Source organism: Onychostoma macrolepis, chromosome 14 (assembly GCF_012432095.1).
Source record: "Onychostoma macrolepis isolate SWU-2019 chromosome 14, ASM1243209v1, whole genome shotgun sequence".
NCBI classification, from domain to species: Eukaryota; Metazoa; Chordata; class Actinopteri; order Cypriniformes; family Cyprinidae; genus Onychostoma; species Onychostoma macrolepis.
Genome location: NC_081168.1, coordinates 15,962,136 through 15,982,774, shown reverse-complemented (window position 1 = coordinate 15,982,774; position 20,639 = coordinate 15,962,136). Strand labels below are relative to the sequence as shown.

At 36.7% G+C, this 20,639-nt stretch overlaps 1 protein-coding gene across 7 annotated transcripts in view; it reads left to right on the top strand.

The window, feature by feature from the left end:
* Positions 1–20,639, top strand: part of prom1a (prominin 1a) — a 61,078-nt gene that overhangs the window by 27,758 nt on the left and 12,681 nt on the right. For 6 of the 7 annotated variants that reach the window (XM_058798303.1, XM_058798301.1, XM_058798306.1 and 3 more), the window contains exons 2-15: positions 2,209–2,267; positions 3,392–3,418; positions 5,215–5,420; positions 13,458–13,578; positions 14,097–14,160; positions 14,239–14,328; positions 14,878–15,095; positions 15,192–15,266; positions 16,037–16,100; positions 16,654–16,813; positions 16,909–17,061; positions 17,159–17,282; positions 17,731–17,834; positions 19,508–19,592. In XM_058798303.1, coding sequence (XP_058654286.1) covers positions 2,209–2,267; positions 3,392–3,418; positions 5,215–5,420; positions 13,458–13,578; positions 14,097–14,160; positions 14,239–14,328; positions 14,878–15,095; positions 15,192–15,266; positions 16,037–16,100; positions 16,654–16,813; positions 16,909–17,061; positions 17,159–17,282; positions 17,731–17,834; positions 19,508–19,592 — 1,550 coding nt within the window. The remainder of the gene's footprint in view (positions 1–2,208; positions 2,268–3,391; positions 3,419–5,214; positions 5,421–13,457; positions 13,579–14,096; positions 14,161–14,238; positions 14,329–14,877; positions 15,096–15,191; positions 15,267–16,036; positions 16,101–16,653; positions 16,814–16,908; positions 17,062–17,158; positions 17,283–17,730; positions 17,835–19,507; positions 19,593–20,639) is intronic. The other variant, XM_058798304.1, reaches the window with a different exon arrangement.

Below are 20,639 nucleotides of genomic sequence, written 5' to 3'. Positions count from 1 at the left end.
GTAACCCAACCGCTGGGTTTGTCCATATTTTACCCATCGCTGGGTTGTATTTAACCCAGCATTTTTTAGAGTGTAAAAAGAAAAAAGTTGGCCATGATGACTGGGGGCTGCAAATTTCTTTGAGAAAGTCATTCCTTCCTGTATAATTAATTCCTCATTGTTGGATATGATGCAAAAGTAAGGCAATCGTGTACTGAGGGATTTTAATGAAGGCGTATTTCCTTGAATTAAGGTCATGCTAATTAACCAGGGACTTATAGGGACCAGCAAAATATAGCTAGACAGGCTAATGCAGTGACTGGTGATGTTTTTTTCATGGCCGTATACGATGATCCGCTAAACTTTGCTGCTTCTGCCTGCCTTTGAAGATGAGTAGGCCTTCAGGACCCTTTGGGTTTCTCTGTAGAAAATGCATGAAGCCAATTAGACCCATATTATTGCAAAAATAAGAGACTTGTTACTACAGGTACAGTGATGATTATTAAACAAAATATATTAGTTTTGTTTAGAGGCCGGAGCATTTCAAAAATAGCCATATTGACAATTTCCTCTGAAGAAATGGAGATAATATGCTTATGAAAAGTACATTACTGATTCTCTGCTACTCTTTAAAGGACCAAAAACCCCTGCAATGCAGCAAATGGAGGATGTACCTCATTCCTTATGATGTTTTCAACACACTAGACTTTTAAAGGAAATGTGGCCTACTACAAATGTGACATTTCTGATTGAAAGCGGACATTTAATGAGTAAAAATTTTAGGATGTGACTCTATATGACAGGTTGTTTGAGAAGAGTGTCTGTAAAATAAGAAGAGGCTCTGCATATTATTGCATTCTCATGACGGATTACAAAGACAAAAAAAATCTCAAATGTATTTAGTTGTTTATTTTTATAGGGTTAATTTAGTTACACTATCATTAATACATTAAATCACGTTGTTGATATTTTGCTATTTTATTGATGATGGGATGTGAAAGACGTTTCTGTGATGAGCGATAGGACAGGAGACTGTTCCTTTAGTGTGTTGGGATGTTTGCCATCACTGCACCTGTTGTTTGTGATGTTGTATCCAGGTGATTTGTACTGTATGTTGTATGCTGGTGGTTATTAGACTGTGGTGCTATGGGAATGGAAAACCTGAAGGTTCAAGATCTACAGAGAGTCGTTTTCTGTGAAGAGATACTCTGGAGCAGATTAAATTCAGAGTTAAACCAAAGTACCTTTAAGGTTTCCCAATCTGGGGTTTCTGAGGGAACTGCAGGGGTTTTGAGAGTGGATGATGTTAATGATGGAAAGTCAATGGCTACCGGCAACTGTTTTGTTACCAACATTATACTGTTACGGCGCGAGTTGCGCCTTCCAGGACGGGGGTGTTATGTCAGTCCTCTGTCGTATGTCATGTGTTCCTGCCTCTTGTTTCCTTATTTGGTCATATAAGGTCATATACCAACAAAATATCATCTTTTGTGTTCAACAGAAGAAAGAAACTCATACAGGTTTGGAACAACTTAAAGGTGACTAAATGATGATAGAATTTTCAATTTTGGGTTAACTATCACTTTAATGGAAGTGATTTCCATCATGGAAATGTCCCCAGACAGCTGTTTTCTAGGTACTGCTTCTGTCCACTCAGATGGGGAAAGACTGAAATCTTAAAATCTAGCAATCATAAATTGTTGTTGTTGGTTTTTTTCAGATGACATGTTGAGTGAAATAATTTCACATTTTTACAAGTGGTCTGTCACCTCCTTGTACTATTCCTGACTTATCTGTTTTTGAAAGCAATCCGCAGATTTTACTGCTTCCTTCTCTAGTGCAATTCTAATAATGTGCAATTGATTTGTCATTGTTCGTAATCCAAATCTTATGTTTAATGCATTATAATGCAACTTCTATCAGCACAGTCATACAGAAGCTCACATACCCAGCTAAACGTTGCCCAGACGTTCCCTGAGGAAACTTTGTGATGTCTGTTTGTATGAAGACAGCTAATATTTTCTCTGAAGATTGTGGTAATTGTGATCATGGAGGCAGCTGGGGGCTAAACACTGAACCCGTACTGAAGGGTTACACTCATCCACAGTGGGCTCGTTGTTGGTGGGTTTTTTTCAGCTGGATGTTGAATAACATTACGTAACCTGTTCTGACGTGGCGGCACTGTAAGAGGCCGCAGCATGCTGACTTTGTTTTCTCCTGTCATTGCAGATCTCGTCATTAGAGTGGCAAAGGATAAATTTGGAGCCATACAATCCGAGTACCAGAAGGTAAGTGCATGTGACTGTGCCTACCTGAACCTCCATGCGATTACATGCTCCGCCACCACAGTTAAGTTGCAGGGACATTGTCTCAGCGCATCTATTATGAAACAATATTTTAATTGCGTTTGAAAGCCAAGGAGAGAGCCTTGCCCTATTATGCGCTTATTCTGGAAGAGCTGTTAATTGCTTTTGGCACTATAGCTTGTAGTAAACAGAGGAAGAAACTATTTGTTGCTTCTTAATAACAGAGTTTAATTAAACGAGCTCTTGCTTTGAAGTTTCAGCATCTTACTCCTGGGAACAAACAAACATATGAGTCAAAACTTAATGAATCAGTTTCACCGATTATTTCTTGTGATGGTTAGAGGAAATGTGAGTTCAGAGATACACAGCCACCTCAATTTACCATATCTATTTATCAGAAAACAGCCCTATATTATATTATATGATATTATATTATAAAGGTTTTGGGCCTTTAATTCTTTCATTGAGAGAGGATATATTATATGATCAAAAGTGACATTTAAAACTTACATAGTTAAAAACATTTCCATTTCAAATAAATGTTCTTCCTTTGAACTCTGTTCAACCAGTAGCACTGCTGTTTTCAAATGTTACATATGTTTCTTGAGTTGTTGTGTTTTACTCTATTTTGATTTAAAAAACGACAGCATTGGTGAATATAAGAGACAAAAAAAATACCAACCACAAACTATATACGCAATACATACAGATATAATTTAATTTTGTATATTTTTATATGAAAGGATCATCACTTAATTTAGTCATTTAAGGTTAAGTTTAAAATTCATAAGGATTAAGAACGATGTCTATAATCACATTCACTCATTCTTTTCAGTTTTATTCTGTTTTGCTCGTGAAACACTTAAGAACATGGAGAATTGGATATGTATGTGACTGTTGGCCAAATCCATGATTCACTCAATATCTGGGACTGTCCAAATGGGTCTGGTTCCCATTACAGATGACAAGTGTTCTTTCTAGTTCTTAAGTGATTTTATTTGCCAGTTGTTTGAGTGTTGATTTGATTTTGCTTACCATCTGTTCTTCATTTTTTTTCTTTCTGTTTTTGCTGTTCTGCATGCCTTTCATCATCTGGCACCTCCCAGCCAGAAAACATTGTTCTGACGCTGCAGGTAATGTGTGTCCCGCTAGAAGTGTCAAGGGCCAAACCAGACCCTCATTCCTTAGTTGCACCTAACCCGTTCAAAGCCCAGCCGTTCATGTCTGTTTCAGTGTTACTCTCCAGTCTAATCTCGACTGTGGTTTTTGTCATCCTTGTGGAACAATAGGAACATTACATTGATATAAATGATGTATTCTAGATAAACGCTTTTAGTACAGTTTTAAAACTGCGAATATGTTCATTTCACTTTTTTCTTGGCCATCCTGTATTAAAAGGTATTAAATTTATCTTTCATCTCTGTAATTGGTAAGATATTCACAGATACACAAATTCCCTCATCTCGAGCTGTCTGCAGTTTTTAGCTCAGCCATGACCTAGTGAGAGGAGTGTAACTACGCAAACAGGGATGATGTTGTCCTTAGATGAACCCATCTAAAGCTTACATATGCTGATAGGAGAGAAGCACATCAGACGGTCAGTGAGAGGGAATGACCGTTCATAGTAGAATGGTCAATAACCTCATGCCCTAAGTGCTGTATGTGTGAAGTCCTTCATAAAAGTCTTAGCTGCTAAGCTTTTGTGTCATTTCCAACAAGACTTTCAGTTCTTACTCGCATAGGCATGAGGGGAAATGAGCTTTTAAAACCACTTTTAGAGAATTTTAAATATGGAAAGGCTCTACCCTTGAGGAGAAGCGAGGGTATTCGGTGACAGACAAAGCCTCTGGTTTATTCAGCGGATTAAGCTTATCCACAGGCTAGCCGGAGGACAGCCCTGCTCATTCAGAAGTGTCCATAATGCCACGGGACGTGTGCAAATGGATTCAATGGCAACATATGGAAAAAGCATTTAACATTATTCCATCATGTTACATACAGTAGGCATGGAAATTTTGCAGAGCACGGTTTAATTTCTCTCACTTCAAAAGCCTTTTTAATGGAAGGCTTTGGAGACAAGGATATTTGCTTTACTTGAAAAAGAGTGCAAAAGCCTCCATGTCTTGTTGCATTTTTTAAAAATATGAACCATGAAAATATTTTGTAGCTCATTTAAATATATCTTAGTGTTCCTTTAAAAAAACAGTTGATAATAATTTAAAGGAACAGTTCACCCGAAAATAAAAATCTGCTGAAAATCTACCTACCCTCAGGCCATCCAAGATGTAAATGAGCTTGTTTTTACATCGGAACAGATTTGAAGAAATTTAGCATTACATCACTTGCTTACCAATGGATCCTCTGCAGTGAATGGGTGCCATCAGAATGAGTGTCCAAACAGCTGATAAAAACATCACAGTAATCAACACAACTTCAGTCTATCAATTAACATCTTGTGAGGTGAAAAGCTGCAAGTTTGTTTTAAACAAATACATCAATGGGATATTTTTAACTTCAAGCTGTCGCTTCTGGCTAAAATACAAGTCTTCTATCCACAATATTGCTTGAAACAAACTCATCTACATTTTGGATGTCCAAAGGATGAGTAAATTTTTTCATTTTTGGGTGAACTATTCCTTTAATTTCTGTAAATGTAGTGCTCACTTGTGTAATTGTAGTTCTAAAATAATCACACATGGCTCTCCTTCCTTCCTTTTACCCACAGAACTAAACCTAAACTTTAAACCTGTATAACTTGGATGGTTCCCTGGATGCAAAATAAGCCATAACTGAGATTTATTTACCTGAACTTCATTGCGGACCAGGCTTAAACTGCATCAAGGAAACAATCTCAAATAGTAACTCGGTTTGATTGCATTTATTGATCATTTTAGAAATTCTAATCTATGTAGCTTTGTGTTGTGTGCAGGTGATTTATTATGAGCTTGGTTTTGTGGTGTGTGCGGCACTGGGCCTGCTGTTCACCGTGCTGCTACCGCTGGTGGGGCTTCTCTTTTGTTTGTGCCGCTGCTGTGATAACTGCGGAGGAGAGATGCACCAGAGACAGCGAAAGAATGCAGACTGCCTTAGAGGACTGCTAACCACACTGTTACTCACCACCACCTTCATTATCACGTAAGTTTTTGTATTTGTCTGAATGTGCATGTGTGCTTGCATTAACACAGCAAGGCCCATTCACACAAGGATAATAACTGTAGAAAATCAAAGTCTTAACTTAGCAGCATGCTATCATCAAGCTCTATTAAAGTCAGTTACGAATTATGTCTCTATTCGTGGTCACTTACGAGGTGCCACTTAAAACGCAGGTAGCAGACAGCAAAGGCAGCTTTGTAGGTTTTGGAACAGAGCCTAAATAATCGAAAGCAAACTCAAAGCTGATGATCATTTCAATAAAAGTCCTCAACATGGACTCTTCTGAGCTTGTAGTTATTCTTTCTGTCCTGAAGTTACCATGTTCCCAAAGACATATTGTAGACAAGTGTACACTCCAGGAAGAAATACAGCAGAATTGTACAAAAGCAGGAGCTCCAGGTTAGCGACGGCAAACTGAATAGAGTGTTTGATGTTCCTCAGCTTTATGCATTCAGCTGGCTGGCTCTTTATTAAAGATTCCACAGCACATGCCTGGCTGCCTGGAGATGGGCATGTCCCCACATGTACAAACCTCCTGGGATTTCAACCTTCGTGATTATGATGAAGCTGTAACAGGGGCTACTCTGCACATTCTTCTGTTCAGCGTTATATTAAAGCGGGTCAATCTTGTTTAATGTTTGGCAGGCGCCACCCAGTCTCTTAGTGAGACGTTTAACTGAAAATCATTCAAATGTTACATGATTGTCCTGAGAGGACTCTCAAAGAGAGGTTATGGAAAATATCTTGAGTTTGAAGCATCTCCAGGGGAGGTTATGAGTTGGACACCTTCTGATGTGTTTGGAGAGGTGCTTGAATGGTGTTTTTTTTTTTTTTTTTTTGTGGCGGGGTGAAACCAGGGCACTTGTTCTGGAGTTTTGTTGACCTGTCTTTTCATTTGTCTTCTCCAAACTTTTATTATAATTTCTTGATAAACTCAGGCTGCTTTTCTCAGGGCTGTGCTGTTTTCACATAAAACATTGGGCATAATTTAGGCTTGATGAATAATTGAAGAAGTGACCCAATTATGACAAGAAAATTCCTCATTAGTGCCATCTAACTCTTAAGAGAAAAACAGCATTTCTTAGGGACACTGTCAACCCAGTCATGAACACAATGGTGTGATGATGGTCAGGCAACATAACAGCTTGAGGCATGTATTACTCGTATTTTTAGTTCAATTCTTGTAAGAATTTGTCAGACAGTCTTCCAGACTTTAGGTCACTGGCATCCATTACTGTTTGGTACATGCTTAACATGCATAATCAGTTGGCTGCAAGTAGTTTCAGACTTCGGAAAAAAATATGGCCTGTTATAAATATAAACTATTATGTATACTATTTTATATATAAATTCACTATACATTAAGAAGTTTGGGATTGGTAAGATGTTTCATGTTTCTGAATCACTTATGCTTACCAAGGCTGCATTTATGATCAATAATACATTAAAAAAGAGTATTATTGTGAAATATTATTACAGTTTAAAATAACTGGTTTCTATTTGAATAATTGTTAAAATTTAATTTATTCCTGTGATTTTAGAAAAGCTAAATTTTCAATAGCCATTTCTCTAGTCTACAGTGGCATCATTCTAATAAGATGATTTTGTGCTTAATAAAAATTTATTATTATTATGTTGAAAACAGTTGTGCTGCTTAATATTTTTTGGAACCTGTGATAAATTTTTTCAAGATTTTATGATAAATAAAAAGTTCAAAAACGTAATTTATTTGAAATAGGAATCTTTTGTAACATTATAAATGTCTTTTCTGTCACTTTTGATCAATTTTAACGCATTTGTGCTGAAAAAAGTGCTTAAATACCCATAAAACTTTTGAATGATGTTAGATGTTTTCTGTTTTACAATGTAAATGTTAAGTTGCCATGTGCCATTGTACTAAAAATAGATGCTATTGCCGTTACTTACAAACGGCCACACACATAAATTTGTGTCCTCATTCTGGAGAAGGCTGCCCTTTAAAAAATAATGACGCTGTCACGCTTTTTCTTGCTGTTTTATTATAGATTTATTTAAATTTGTATGTGTATTTATATTTAATTATTCCACAGCTAAAGATAATTAATGAATCTGCTCATTTTAATGTATGTTAATGTAAAATTCATGGTCAATGTATCTTTAAAATGGACCATGAATTTTACATTGACATGGACAAGACATCAGTGTTTACTTACATTTAAATGAGCAGGTTCATTCATTAAATTCATTATTTTCAGCTGTGGTCCTAAAATGGCTCAAAATAGAAAATTTCATTGCGCATAGGTTGTTTTTTTTTAATGCACACTTAAATTAATAAACCCTTTTAACTTAGATCTTTCTCTTAAATTTCTTAGGGGAATTAAAAATAGAATAGACACGAATTAGAATCATTTGTGTACAGATAACTGTTCTTTGGAACAATTTGATGAGCAATACAGTTCACATTGAAATCTCTTGTTTTTGATGGCACACAGTGGGAAGACACTGTTGAGATCTTTTCTGAACTCTAGAGGAGACATAAGCTCATTGAGCTCTTTTTAGGTTTCACAGGAGAAAAATCTGAAGCAGAAGTCTCTATTTGCTCTCAGTTTAATCTCATTGATGTCTAGGAGAAACAGTTGAGATATGGAGATATTATCTCATTTGTAATTTGTTGTTCCCGTGGGGTGGAGGGACTCGCTCGGCTGACCGTTGCTTAGCTGTGATTGGATGTAGGGCAAAAACCCGACTGCTACTCAGAAGGAGTGTTACGCTCAGGGCACTGAAGGTCACTGGGGCCGCTGCTCCTCTGCCAACCCCAGGGCTCAGCTTGCAGAGACGGCCTGTCAAATCTAATACAGTAGAGCCTGTGAACCCACATGACATCCATAGTGCAGCTGGGCAGTGCAGTGCTCACACATTTCATTCATTAAATCATCCTGTTTAGTCATAGAAAACCTACATTTGCACAGTGTTTGTGCTGTTAAATGTCTTTGGGCCTGTTTTCGGTCCATTCAGCCTTGAAATATTATAATGCATGGATAGATTGAGATTCAGTCTTGGTAATTAATCATTACAGGCACACATGTGTAAATGCTTGCGTTTTTTACTCTAGAGATTGCTGTATTTTCGACAGATCCCGCCTCAGTCCTCTATAGCGGTTCTAAAGTATACAAAATCTTAAAATATATATATGGAAAAAACAGGACTGCAAAGTTGAGAGTGTGAGAGACTTAATGAAATCATTTGCAGTTTCTATAGTAACAGCGGCTACTCTGATTGGTGGATCTCTCTTTAGGATTTTGATTTGTACTTTAGTTAGAATTAGAAAATTGGGAAATTGAAATCATACCGACTTATAGGGTCCTCAGACAGTTAGGGGTTATGAAAGGGGTCCTTTGTGCTAATATGTTTTAGAAACCATTATTTAGGTTATCTAGTGCCTGAGGATTGTCTATATCTAGTTATATCTAGTAAAATGTGTGAATGTGTTTGCGTAAGAGAGAGAAACCATGGTAACAGTGACAATATATCCTGATGTGACTCTGCGTCACACTCTCTCTGGTGTGTGTGTGTGTGTGTGTGTGTGTGTGTGCGCGCGTTTTAGTCATCATATGGTACAATTCTTTTTGGCACATAGCTGTACAGTTGACTTTTTATCTGTGTACTTGCAGGGTTGTGTGTTTTTTGTAAAGCAGCATTTAAATAGATCCATCATCAGATATTAATGTCACCAGTCCACTGTATACAGATGTAATGCAGTCACTGTCGAGAGTTTCTTCGGTCTGTTACGATGATGAATAATGAGTATTTAAATGTAATATTCAGCTCAAAGAAAAACGCCCACAATATTTTGGTGTACAGAATGGAGAGAGAGAAAGCTTTTGTTTGTGTGGTTAATCATGTGTCCTCCTTCTGTCCTACACATGAATGGAAAAGAGAAATGATTGTCTCACACTTCAATTACCCGCCCGATCTGGCCTACTTTCACTGCACACACACATGGGGCTTGCCGCTTCCAGTTCCACAAACATATTCAGCTTGAAACTTGTGAGAACTTTAAAAGGAAAATTTTGATTTCCTCTGGAATAATGAAACCGTCTGGAATCTAATTTGAAAATGTGCTGCTTTATAAATCTTCTTGTCGAAAATTTGGATACTACTTTTTTTATTATTTTATATTACTGTATTTCATCAAACCTAAAATATAATATTTGTTAACGAATTTACTGATAGACATCGCGATGTTGAGCCGACATCGTGATCCCCCGCCCCCATACCCCCCGCAATCCGCCGCATCCCGATACCGTGCTTGGAAAGAAAATGGCGTGTACTACAGAACCCCTAAAGGGAATAAATACGAGATGGGAGGAAAATACATATTTCAATACTTTCTCTCGCAGTTATATCATTGGGTAATTATAATGTATTGTATATAATTGCGATCATCAGAGAGCCGCTATTATGCCTGGCACTGAAACTGCTTTAGAATGCACGATAGCTTTTTAGTTTCATTTTCACTTTCGAGATTCGCAATCGTACATACTCTGTTTATACCATGGAGTACTTACCACACATTTTACAAGATTAGATTAGTTTGTCAGTGGTGCTGAGGATCTGCAAACCATTCGCCATCGTCCTCAGTCATTTCTCCTTACTCTGTTTATGTGGTAAATGAAATTTTATGTACTGTAATGTAACCGGCAACTGTTAGGAATCGTTATGTGTTTCCCGCTGCAGGCACACCGCCTAACCACCCCGCCATCATCTGATGCCAATTTTGTAGACATCGCCCAACCCTATTTCCAGTTGTTTAATTGAAATAATTTGAAATGCATTTTTTAATGCTAAATATACTACAAACACATTTACATATTTATGCACTTAATAAAAATACCCTGTAATTGTACTTTTAATATACGATAGTAGTACACTTTTAAGTCTGCTAAACTGTAACAACTAATTTTGTACGTAATGCACTTTTATTGTGTGGAAGTAGTGCTAAGGTCCAACTAAAGACATACTGTAGTATATTTGATTGTGGAACTATTGCAAGTAAACTTTAGGTACACTTTAAATATCTTGCATTAAACACCAATATTACTCAAAGCTCATACAATTCTCATCAATAGTGACATTAAACACATTTTTGGCTTAATATTAAGAAATGTGCATTGTACACAAGTAGTACTCCAAATAAAGTTTAATTATAATTTTTATATCAGTAAGTCTCGAGTAATATGTCAGTAAATATGTTAATAGATTTGAACTATACTTAGTGTGAAATAAATGTGTTTTAAATTTATTATTTTTAGGGATAAAATCTGTCAGATTTTCAGTTTATTGATACTTTTATAAAGAAATGTATATACAACCACAAAACTATACCATAACTACGTCAATTCTATCACATGTGTCACATCTATCACATTTTTGAATCGCTGTGCTTGTGTTTTATTTTTTGGTAATGGTAGTTCAACATTAAAAAGTAGTAAAAGGTATCTTTTTCATCTTGCCTTCTAAAATAAAAGACTGACCCTCATTTTCCAGTCGACAGTGGCTGTCTTTGTCTGGGTCAGTAGCTTGGCAGTGTCGTGGTGGTGGTCCGATCACATTACAGGTCTGTTGAGCACAGAGGAATCAACAGGTAGACCTGGAACGCCTTCATGGCGAAATCAAACCCAGTGGGTCATCTTTTGTATAAAGAGGCAGTCAAGGAGGTCCTCACCCCCACCCTGCTCCTCAAACCCCCACTGAGGCATTTATAGACAGGGATGCTGTGGGAGCAGCCCCAGGGTCCAGTCTGGCTAAATACAGCGATTATTGTGGGAGTAATGCGATTCCTGCCTCCATTAGTCTATAGAGACATTCTTCAGTGCACTGAAACAACCTAAGTTACAAAGCCTATTTTCAACATGATGCCAAAGTTGAGCTTAGAGCCATTTTTAAAAGCAAGATTTAATGAAGAAATACAAATTCTTACATTTAGTTTTATTTATTTATTGCTGGTTCATATGAGGTGCCCTGCAGAGTTTTAGACCATCTCAATGCCCTCTGTGTTGCATGCACTTTGCCATCCTCAAAGCCCCTTTGTTCACTGGCTGCTATGTTTCCCCTGACCTTACGGAGCAGAGCAGATAGCAGCTTACCAGACAGAGAGAGGAGGACATGGAGAATAAGGGGGTGAGAAGGAGGAAAAACAATAGGGCTTTGTAGCCAGCCACCCATTTTGATTCTCCATCAGTCTGTGGTCTGTTTCTTACCCTGATACCATTCTGCAATGCCCATTATCTGCATATAAAGCACAGCATTTCATCACGTCATTTTAAAAACAGTTTGCTATTTGCTCTTTCAGACCTAAATTGTAACTGAATTTGAATAAAGGTAGCAAAATAGGATTCAGAATTTAATTTAAGAAAACCAAATTTAAATTGAATTCTTATTGTTTCAAGTGTAGTCTTTTTAAATAATTTCTCGTTATTAGTTGTAATTCTAGAATGTAATGAATAATAATGATAATACAGTACGTTATAAAATTATATAACTTGTAATTCATAGTAATTTATTAGTACTGTATGCATTACCATAAAAATGTACAAATGACACACACACATGTGCATATTATTTATATAATTTTAATTAAATTTTATGAATGTCCATGTTTGAGGAACACTTCATTTCCCAGAAAGCTTTTTTACATGTTTGAATGTTAAATTTAAAATAGTTTCATGGCAGTACTTACTAATAAAGTTACTATAAAAACTGTATGATTTTCTGAAAAATAAAATCATTAAATATTAATAATTCATAAATATTAATAGCTTTTATAATAAACTATTTTCCCAAATTTGTCAGTTGATCAGTGTTTATGAAATGTTCTGTCGCAAAACTTGTGTTGAATGATTGAAATACTTCTGTTGAATTTCTTAAAATTGCAATTCATTAAATTCCTCTTCTGTCAGCTCAGCATCCTGTGGAGCATGTGGCCAATTTATTTTAAGTGCCCCTCATGAATTGAAAGGGAGACACTTCTCTTATATTCTGAATGTTGCTTATCCTTGGTCCTCTTGTATTAAACATAATATATCTCTAACAAAAAAAGCTATGTTGCCTACAGAGAGAATAATAAACTGTACAGCTAGTGTTGTCAAATAACATAGTTGCATACACAGGCTCATCTTCTGGAGAACTTTTAGATGTAGTCGTGTCTAAAAAGGAAGTATTTTGCATTCGCATCTGAAACAGGAAGTTGCCCTTGCCCCCATATTCATATCTATCTTTAGTGTTGCTAGCTGTGATAAATCCCGTCCTGCAGAAGTGTGTGAAAGCATTGATGCATTTCATACGCAACACCCACAGATTCATCTGTGTATGGTGCAATCATATTTATGCCCAAAAACCAACAAAGAGTGATTCACACGTTTTGATATAATGTCACAAAAAGCCTTCCTGTTTGCACTATTGTTGCATAAATCAATTATGGCTTTTGTCCCAGACTGCAGTGAACGCCTAGCATGATGGTGCTGCCATCGTTCAGTGGCTCCCACAGTAGCCATGAGCACAGCCCAATTAGGATGCGTGAATCATGAATAAGTACTAATATAGGGCTGGCTTTTCCTTGAAGTGTCTCTCAGTCTAATTAAGGAGAGTTCACATTCACCCTAGTTTGTTTGAAATTCTTTTCCAACTGCGTAAGGCAAAGGTTCCTTTAGATTTGTTCACTGAGTTGCATAACAAAAGTGCTATCTTCCTGTATAGACCTGCAGCAGTATGATGTTGCCTCTTAGTTCTCAATAAAAGTATGCCAGAGTATAAGAACATTCCCAAAGCGATGCAATTAAAGTATCCTAAGAAGAGAGAACAGTTGTGAGGAACATGCGTCTTGGGATTGTGTTGTAGTGCTGCCCCCTACTGACACTCCAGAGAGTATTTTACTGAAAGGGCCATAACAATCATACATGCAGTATTTTTCTATTCTTGTTTTTCTAGCTTGAATCTGATTTAGTTTGTGCTGTTTGAACGATTCTTTTTTTTAATCATCAGGGCAGGGGTCCTTTGTGCATATGCAGCCAATCAGAACCTGAGTTCTCAGCTGAAGAGCATGAGGAGGCTGGTGAAGAGTAACCTGAAAGACCTGCACACCTTCGCCAATCAGACCCCAGCAGTGAGTAATACAACCAGCACTATTACACTGGGATGGATGGATGGATGAAAAGGCAGACAGAAAAGATTGATGGTCTGTTGGTTGGTTGGTTGGTCGGTCGGATGGACAGACAGATGGATGGACATACAGAGATACACCGACAACATGGATGGATGGATGGATGGATGAATGAATAGGCAGACAGAAAATATTTATGGTCGGTAGGATGGACAGACAAAGACTGGATGGATGGACAGAAAAAAATGATGGTCGGTTGGTTGGTTGGTCGGATGGACAGACAGATGGATGGACAGGATGGAAGCATGAATAGACAGAGAAAAAAATTGATGGTCGGTTGGACACAGAGAGATAGACCATATAGATGGATGGATGGATGCATGAAACAACGGTCAGCTGAAAAGTTTAGATATCATTCAATTTGATTGCATAGTTGCAAAAGTATTCATCGAGTATATATCTTAGTATTGGCAAGCAAGGTTCGGTTTGCTAAATATATTGCTGTGTTGTCTCCTCTTCAGCAAATTGATTACCTGATCTCCAAGTATGACACCGTGAAGCACTATGTGCTGCATGACCTGGAGAGTAAGTATGCTATTGGCCATCTGGAGTGGAATGGAAGGTGTTTCTGATGGGAGGACTCATGTTGTGGTCTTTCTTCAGATGTAGGTGTGATCTTGGGTGGAAGGATACACGAGGAGTTGGGAAAAGACGTGCAGCCCGCCCTCGACGCGGCTCTCAGCATGACTGGAAGTATGTCACTCCCCTTTGTGTTTTATTTTCTTTCTTTTCTTTTTTCACCTTTGCTGGGAAAACTATTTATCATAATATATCATATATCACGTGAGAATATAATGTGGATATTCAAGCCATTGTTTTTGGTGGTGTCTTATTTCACTGTTTTGTCTTTTGATTTGTTAGTTAAAGTGGAGAAAGCCATTAAAGGTAAACTGTAATAGACTCTTACTGGTCCTTCCCATATCTATCTGTAACAAAGTTATGATTAACTCCTTGTTTTTTCCCGCAAAACCTGGCCCAGTTATTTTCCCATGTGTTTACTTGTATCCTTCCTTGGTGGAACCTGCCCATCATGTGTCTTAAAACCAAAATTAAATGCACTGAAAGATGCAAAGACAACCTCACCTCAATGGATAATATTTAGAGTATTTTTAAATTAAAGATGCATGTGTGGATTTTATGTCCTTCAGAATTAAGTGTGCCTTGGTTATTGTCTCTCTACTGTCTCTATACAGTTATTGAATGTTCATTTATATGTGTTTGCTCATTTGTTTCCTCTCTTAGCAATGCGAGACACTAAGGATGCTCTAGAGAATGTGAGTTTGACCTTGGAGACTTTGCAGGAAGGAACAGTTAAACTGCAGGCGAACCTCAGCCTGGTGCGCGGCAGCCTTAGCAACGCCCTCAACGATCCTGTCTGCACAGACTTACGATCATCTGAGATTTGTCGCAACATACGTAGCACCCTTCCCAAGCTAGAAATTGCAGCCAACTACTCATCGGTACTGAAATCTTCTCTTCCAACATATTGTCACCAATATGGTTCACAATTGTTTGGTTTTTTTTAAGATTTTTTTTTTCTTTTTCTTTTTTTTTAGTTGGCTGATGTGACCAACCAGTTAGACAAAGTGAATGAAGTTCTAAAGACGGATCTCGGTCAGATTGTGGAAAAGGTATGATTTTCTCAGATTTCTCATGACGTGTTTCCATAGATTCAGGACAGAACATATTGTATTTCACAGTGAAACACAATATTCAACAAGAAAACTATCCATTGAAAACAAAAAATGATCTATTGAGGATTGATTTGATCATGACAAGTGGTCACACATAATGAAATGAATCTAAGTAGTTGGGGGGAGGGGGTTGAGGTCAGTTTTATGTATGTGTGTGTGTATATATATATATATATATATATATATATATATATATATATATATACATACATACATACATACATACATACATACATACATACATACATACATACATACATACATACATACACACACACACACACACACACACACACACACACACACACACACACACACACACACACACACACACACACACATATATATGTGTGTAATACTATATACAGTATATACAGTTTCCTCAAAAAAATAAGAAATAATACTTGAGCACCAAATTAACATATCAGAATGATTTCTGAAAGATCATGTGACACTGAAGACTGAAGAAATGGCTGCTGAAAATTCAGTTTTGCATTACAGGAATAAATTACATTTTAAATATTTTAAAATGGAAATACTTGGTGAGCATAAGAGATTTTAAAACACTAAAAAATCTTACCAACTACCTTTTGAACAGTAGTATATATTTGAAGAAATTAAATAAGGTCATTTTGCATTTCATGTTGGTATTCAAGGAGCATATCAGCTTTGCTCACTCTTACACCTGTGTTTCATATGTCACACAGGGCTTTGCATCATTCAATGACACTCCCAACTTGGTAACCAATCAAACCCGAAATATTGTGGAAGGTGAGTTCAAAGATTAAATATAGACTACAATTCAGATCATGCAAATTCATGCAGAATCCCCTTTCAATAATTAAAAAATCTTCATTTTCATATTTTTCACTTACTAAATTTAAACACTCACACTATAAGGTTAGCTATCACGAACTAACAATGAACAATACTTTTATTTTTTATTCTAGTTGAAAGTTAATTTCCACATATACTAACACATAGTTAACATTTAAAGTTAGATTAATGCTTTAGATTATGCTGTAAAATTGTACTAATGTTATCCAGATCAAATTCATTTAAACTTTGCCTTACTAACATAGAGTAATATGTAATCATTTAATTGATTTAAAGAACATATTACTTGAATTGTAATATTTAGCATATGCACGTTGCTGGTAAGGCCTGAGGAGGATGGGCTTTGCCTTTTATGGAGCTTTTTTCTCTTGCTCGCCAGGGCACATACAATAAGGCACAATTTTCTGTAAAAATGCATTTTACACACAGAAAATGTCACTAAAGCTGCACTGAAACATTTTCTAATACTGTTGTGGCTTTTCTGTAGGGGTGAAGGTTCTTCTGGACGATGTTGGATCAAACATCACCACTTTCACCAAGCTCTTCCCGGTTCACAGCACTCTGACCAACTTCACCAAAATGATCTCTCACACACACTCACAGATCGAGGACATCTACCCTCAGGTCGATCAGATGGATTTCTACAGGTACTTCAGAGGACTCAGCTCCACAAGACAAAAACTTTCTCTGCAAAAAGTCTTTCATGTGCCCTTGACGTTGTTCATAATGTTTTCGTTTTCAGGTGGATCTGTTGTATTACCCTGTGCTGTATGGTTGTGCTTATCCTCACCTTCAATTTTCTGGGTTTGTTGTGTGGTATTCTGGGATTTGACAGGCACGCCACTCCAACCACGCGTGGCTGTGTCTCTAACACAGGAGGCAACCTGCTCATGGCGTGAGTTTGAGTGTAATATCAGTCTTCAAACCCATCAAATGGATGCGATATACAGCCTTTTCTGCACTCATTCACACACTCTTCCTGTGTCTCTCAGTGGTGTGGGCTTCAGCTTCCTGTTCTCCTGGGTGCTCATGGGAGTGATAACAGCTCTGTTCTTGGCGGGTGGGAATTTAGAAAAGCTTGTGTGTGAACCCTTTCAAACTCGACAGCTGTTTAAGGTAAGAGAAACAACACAGCTATTGATGTTTTTGCTTTCATTAAAGCACAAGAGGATCTTTGGAGAAAATTATCATAGAGCTTCACTTGAAATTGTACATTTATGCAGCTTGGGTGCTGCTGTCATTACAACAAAAGAGTGAGAAAACAAATACGAAGACATTCTGAGATTCGTGTTTTTAATTCAACAATTCTCCCATATTGAAATAAAATAAAAATAAATGTGTATTAATAGATTGTGTATGTTATATATTATATTATATTTTAAAGGTTCATGTGGATGATATAATTAGTAATTATTTTGTTTTCAATTAGAAAAATACATAAGCATTTTCATTTACGGTGCCTATTGTACGCATGCTAAAAGACAAATAATTTCACCAAATAATACAATTTAAAAGCCTGCCTGTCTCAGATATGTCTCATTCCATGTGATCATGTTGTGTGTAGGTGTTAGATACGCCCAACTTAGTCAACTCTGCTTGGAGAAACTTCATACCAGGATACCTGTACAATGATCCTGAGATGGACCTTACAGCATATTCTCTCTACAGGTAACCTTGTCATATGTATCTAATAAAAGTGAACAATTACATTACACTATACAGGTGCATCTCGATAAATTAGAATGTCGTGAAAAAGTTAATTTTTTCTTGTAAGTTATTTCAAAAAGTGAAACTTTCATATATTTTAGATTCATTGCATGTAAAGTAAAACACTTCAAAAAAATTTTTTTTTTTTTTTTTTTTTTTTTTAATTTTGATGATTAGAGCTTACAGCTCATGAAAGTCAAAAATCAGTATCTCAAAATATTAGAATATTTACATTTGAGTTTCAATAAATGACCATCCCTACAGTATAAATTCCGGGTATCTCTTGTTCTTTGAAACCACAATAATGGAGAAGACTGCTGACTTGGCAATGATCCAGAAGACGAACATTGACGCCCTGAGAATACTGTCAAGCAAAGCTGATTCAAACACTTGTGAGAGCTTCACAAGGAGTGAACTGAATCTGGAGTCAGTGCATCAAGAGTCACCACGCTCAGACGTCTTCAGGAAAAGGGCTACCAAGCCACTTCTGAACCAGAGACAATGTCAGAAGCATCTTAACTGGGCTGTGGAGAAAAAGAACTGGACTGTTGCTCAGTGGTCCAAAGTCCTCTTTTCAGATGAAAGTAAATTTTGCATTTCATTTGGAAATCAAGGTCCCAGAGTCTGGAGGAAGAGTGGAGAGGCACAGAATCCATGTTGCTTGAAGTCCAGTGTGAAGTTTCCACAGTCAGTGATGATTTGGGCTGCCATGTCATCTGCTGGTGTTGGTCCACTGTGTTTTCTGAAGTCCACAGTCAACGCAGCCATCTACCAGGAAATTTTAGAGCACTTCATGCTTCCTTCTGTTGACAAGCTTTATGGAGATGCTGATTTCATTTTTCAGCAGGACTTGGCACCTGCCCACACTGCCAAAGGTACCAAAAGCTGGTTCAATGACCATAGTGTTACTGTGCTTGATTGGCCGGCAAACTCACCTGAGCTGAACCCCATAGAGAATATGAGAGACACCAGACCCAACAATGCAGATGAGCTGAAGGCCACTGTCAAAGAAACCTGGGCTTCCATACCACCTCAGCAGTGCCACAAACTGATCACCTCCATGCCACGCCGAATTGAGGCAGTAATTAAAGCAAAAGGAGCCCCTACCAAATATTGAGTACATATACAGTAAATGAACATACTTTCCAGAAGGCCAACAATTCACTTAAAATGTTTTTTTTATTGGTCTTATGAAGTATTCTAATTGGTTGAGATAGTGAATTGGTGGGTTTTTGTTAAATGTGAGCCTAAATCATCACAATTAAAAGAACCAAAGACTTAAACTACTTCAGTCTGTGTGCATTGAATTTATTTAATACACGACTTTCACAATTTTAGTTAAATTACTGAAATAAATGAACTTTTCCACGACATTCTAATTTATTGAGATGCACCTGTAGTAGTGTTAAGTATTGGTGTTATCAGCACAAGATTTTTTGATTTAAAAAAAAAAAAACATATATTTGGACAGATGTATAAATTTAGTGTATTAAAAACTAGATGTTGAATCAAATATGCAAACAAATTATGCTTGACATTTTCAATAGAGTTGTCGTTGTCCTTCAGTAGTCCAGCAGATGGCAGCAGAGAATGAAATGTCTGAAATTAAAATCTTTTTCTCTCCTCTTTTGCAGTAATTGTAAGGACAACAGAGGGATTTACTCAGCTCTTCATCTGGATAAGATCTTCAGCATCTCAGCCTTCTTTAACACCAGTGTTGTGAGTGGATCAAGGCTCTGTTCATGTGCACACGCAAATCACAACTGAAATCCCTCAGACATTTAAAGTCCCACTCTGAGATTAGTGATGCTACTGTTTTTTGTTTTTTAAAGAAGATATTAGCTTGTATCATATCATGCTTTTTGAGTCAGTCTTATTTTACTCTGAAGCTGAATAATGTTGAGCCTTGATGCCAGGACATATACAAACTCAGGCATCCTTCCTATTAATTATTGAGGTTCGAGGTTCCGTTTCTGGGGTAATAGCCTCCATCACCACAGATGTGTGGATTGTGTCTTAAAAGAAATGCACACCATTTACTGGTTTGTTGAGTAACACTCAAAAAAAAAAAAAAAAAGTGGCCGGTATGTTTTTCCAATCCAGTGTTGTTGTTTTTCTCTCTGTTCTTTGGAACTGGCAAAATATCTTATTTTATATAGAGCATCTATAAATTCCTTTACTTCAGCAGAAAGATTTTTGTTTTTGCTTAAAAAGCCAGCATTCTTGATCCAGTGTCACATAGGATCCAAAAATCTGAGACCACATTAAATGGAACATTCTAGGATTTTTATGAAATGTAAAATAACAATTATCATGTGAACTGCTTTGTACAGACAGACAGACTCAACAAGTGTTAGAGTTTCTCAAATCATGTAGGAGAACATAATTATCAGGTGCTAATTTAAAAAAAAATAATAATAAAAAAATAATAAAACTTTTAAATAAAAATTTTCACAAAAATTTAAATAACATGGAATAAAAATAAACATAATATAAAAATATAATTTAAATAAAATAGCATTTGGTATTAATGAGTTATGTATATGTATTCTTTATTTTTGTCATTTTATTACGTATTATATATATTTTTTTATAAAATAAAAGTAAGTACATAATAAATGACCAAATATATCTATTTTTTGTAATATAGTTATAATTATTTACTAATGGTCCCACTGGTCAGATGTTCTAGAATATTCCCTCGAGGCAGTCCATACAGATTTCCTAAACTCATGTCAGAATCTTATACAGAGCCTCGTTTCTTTC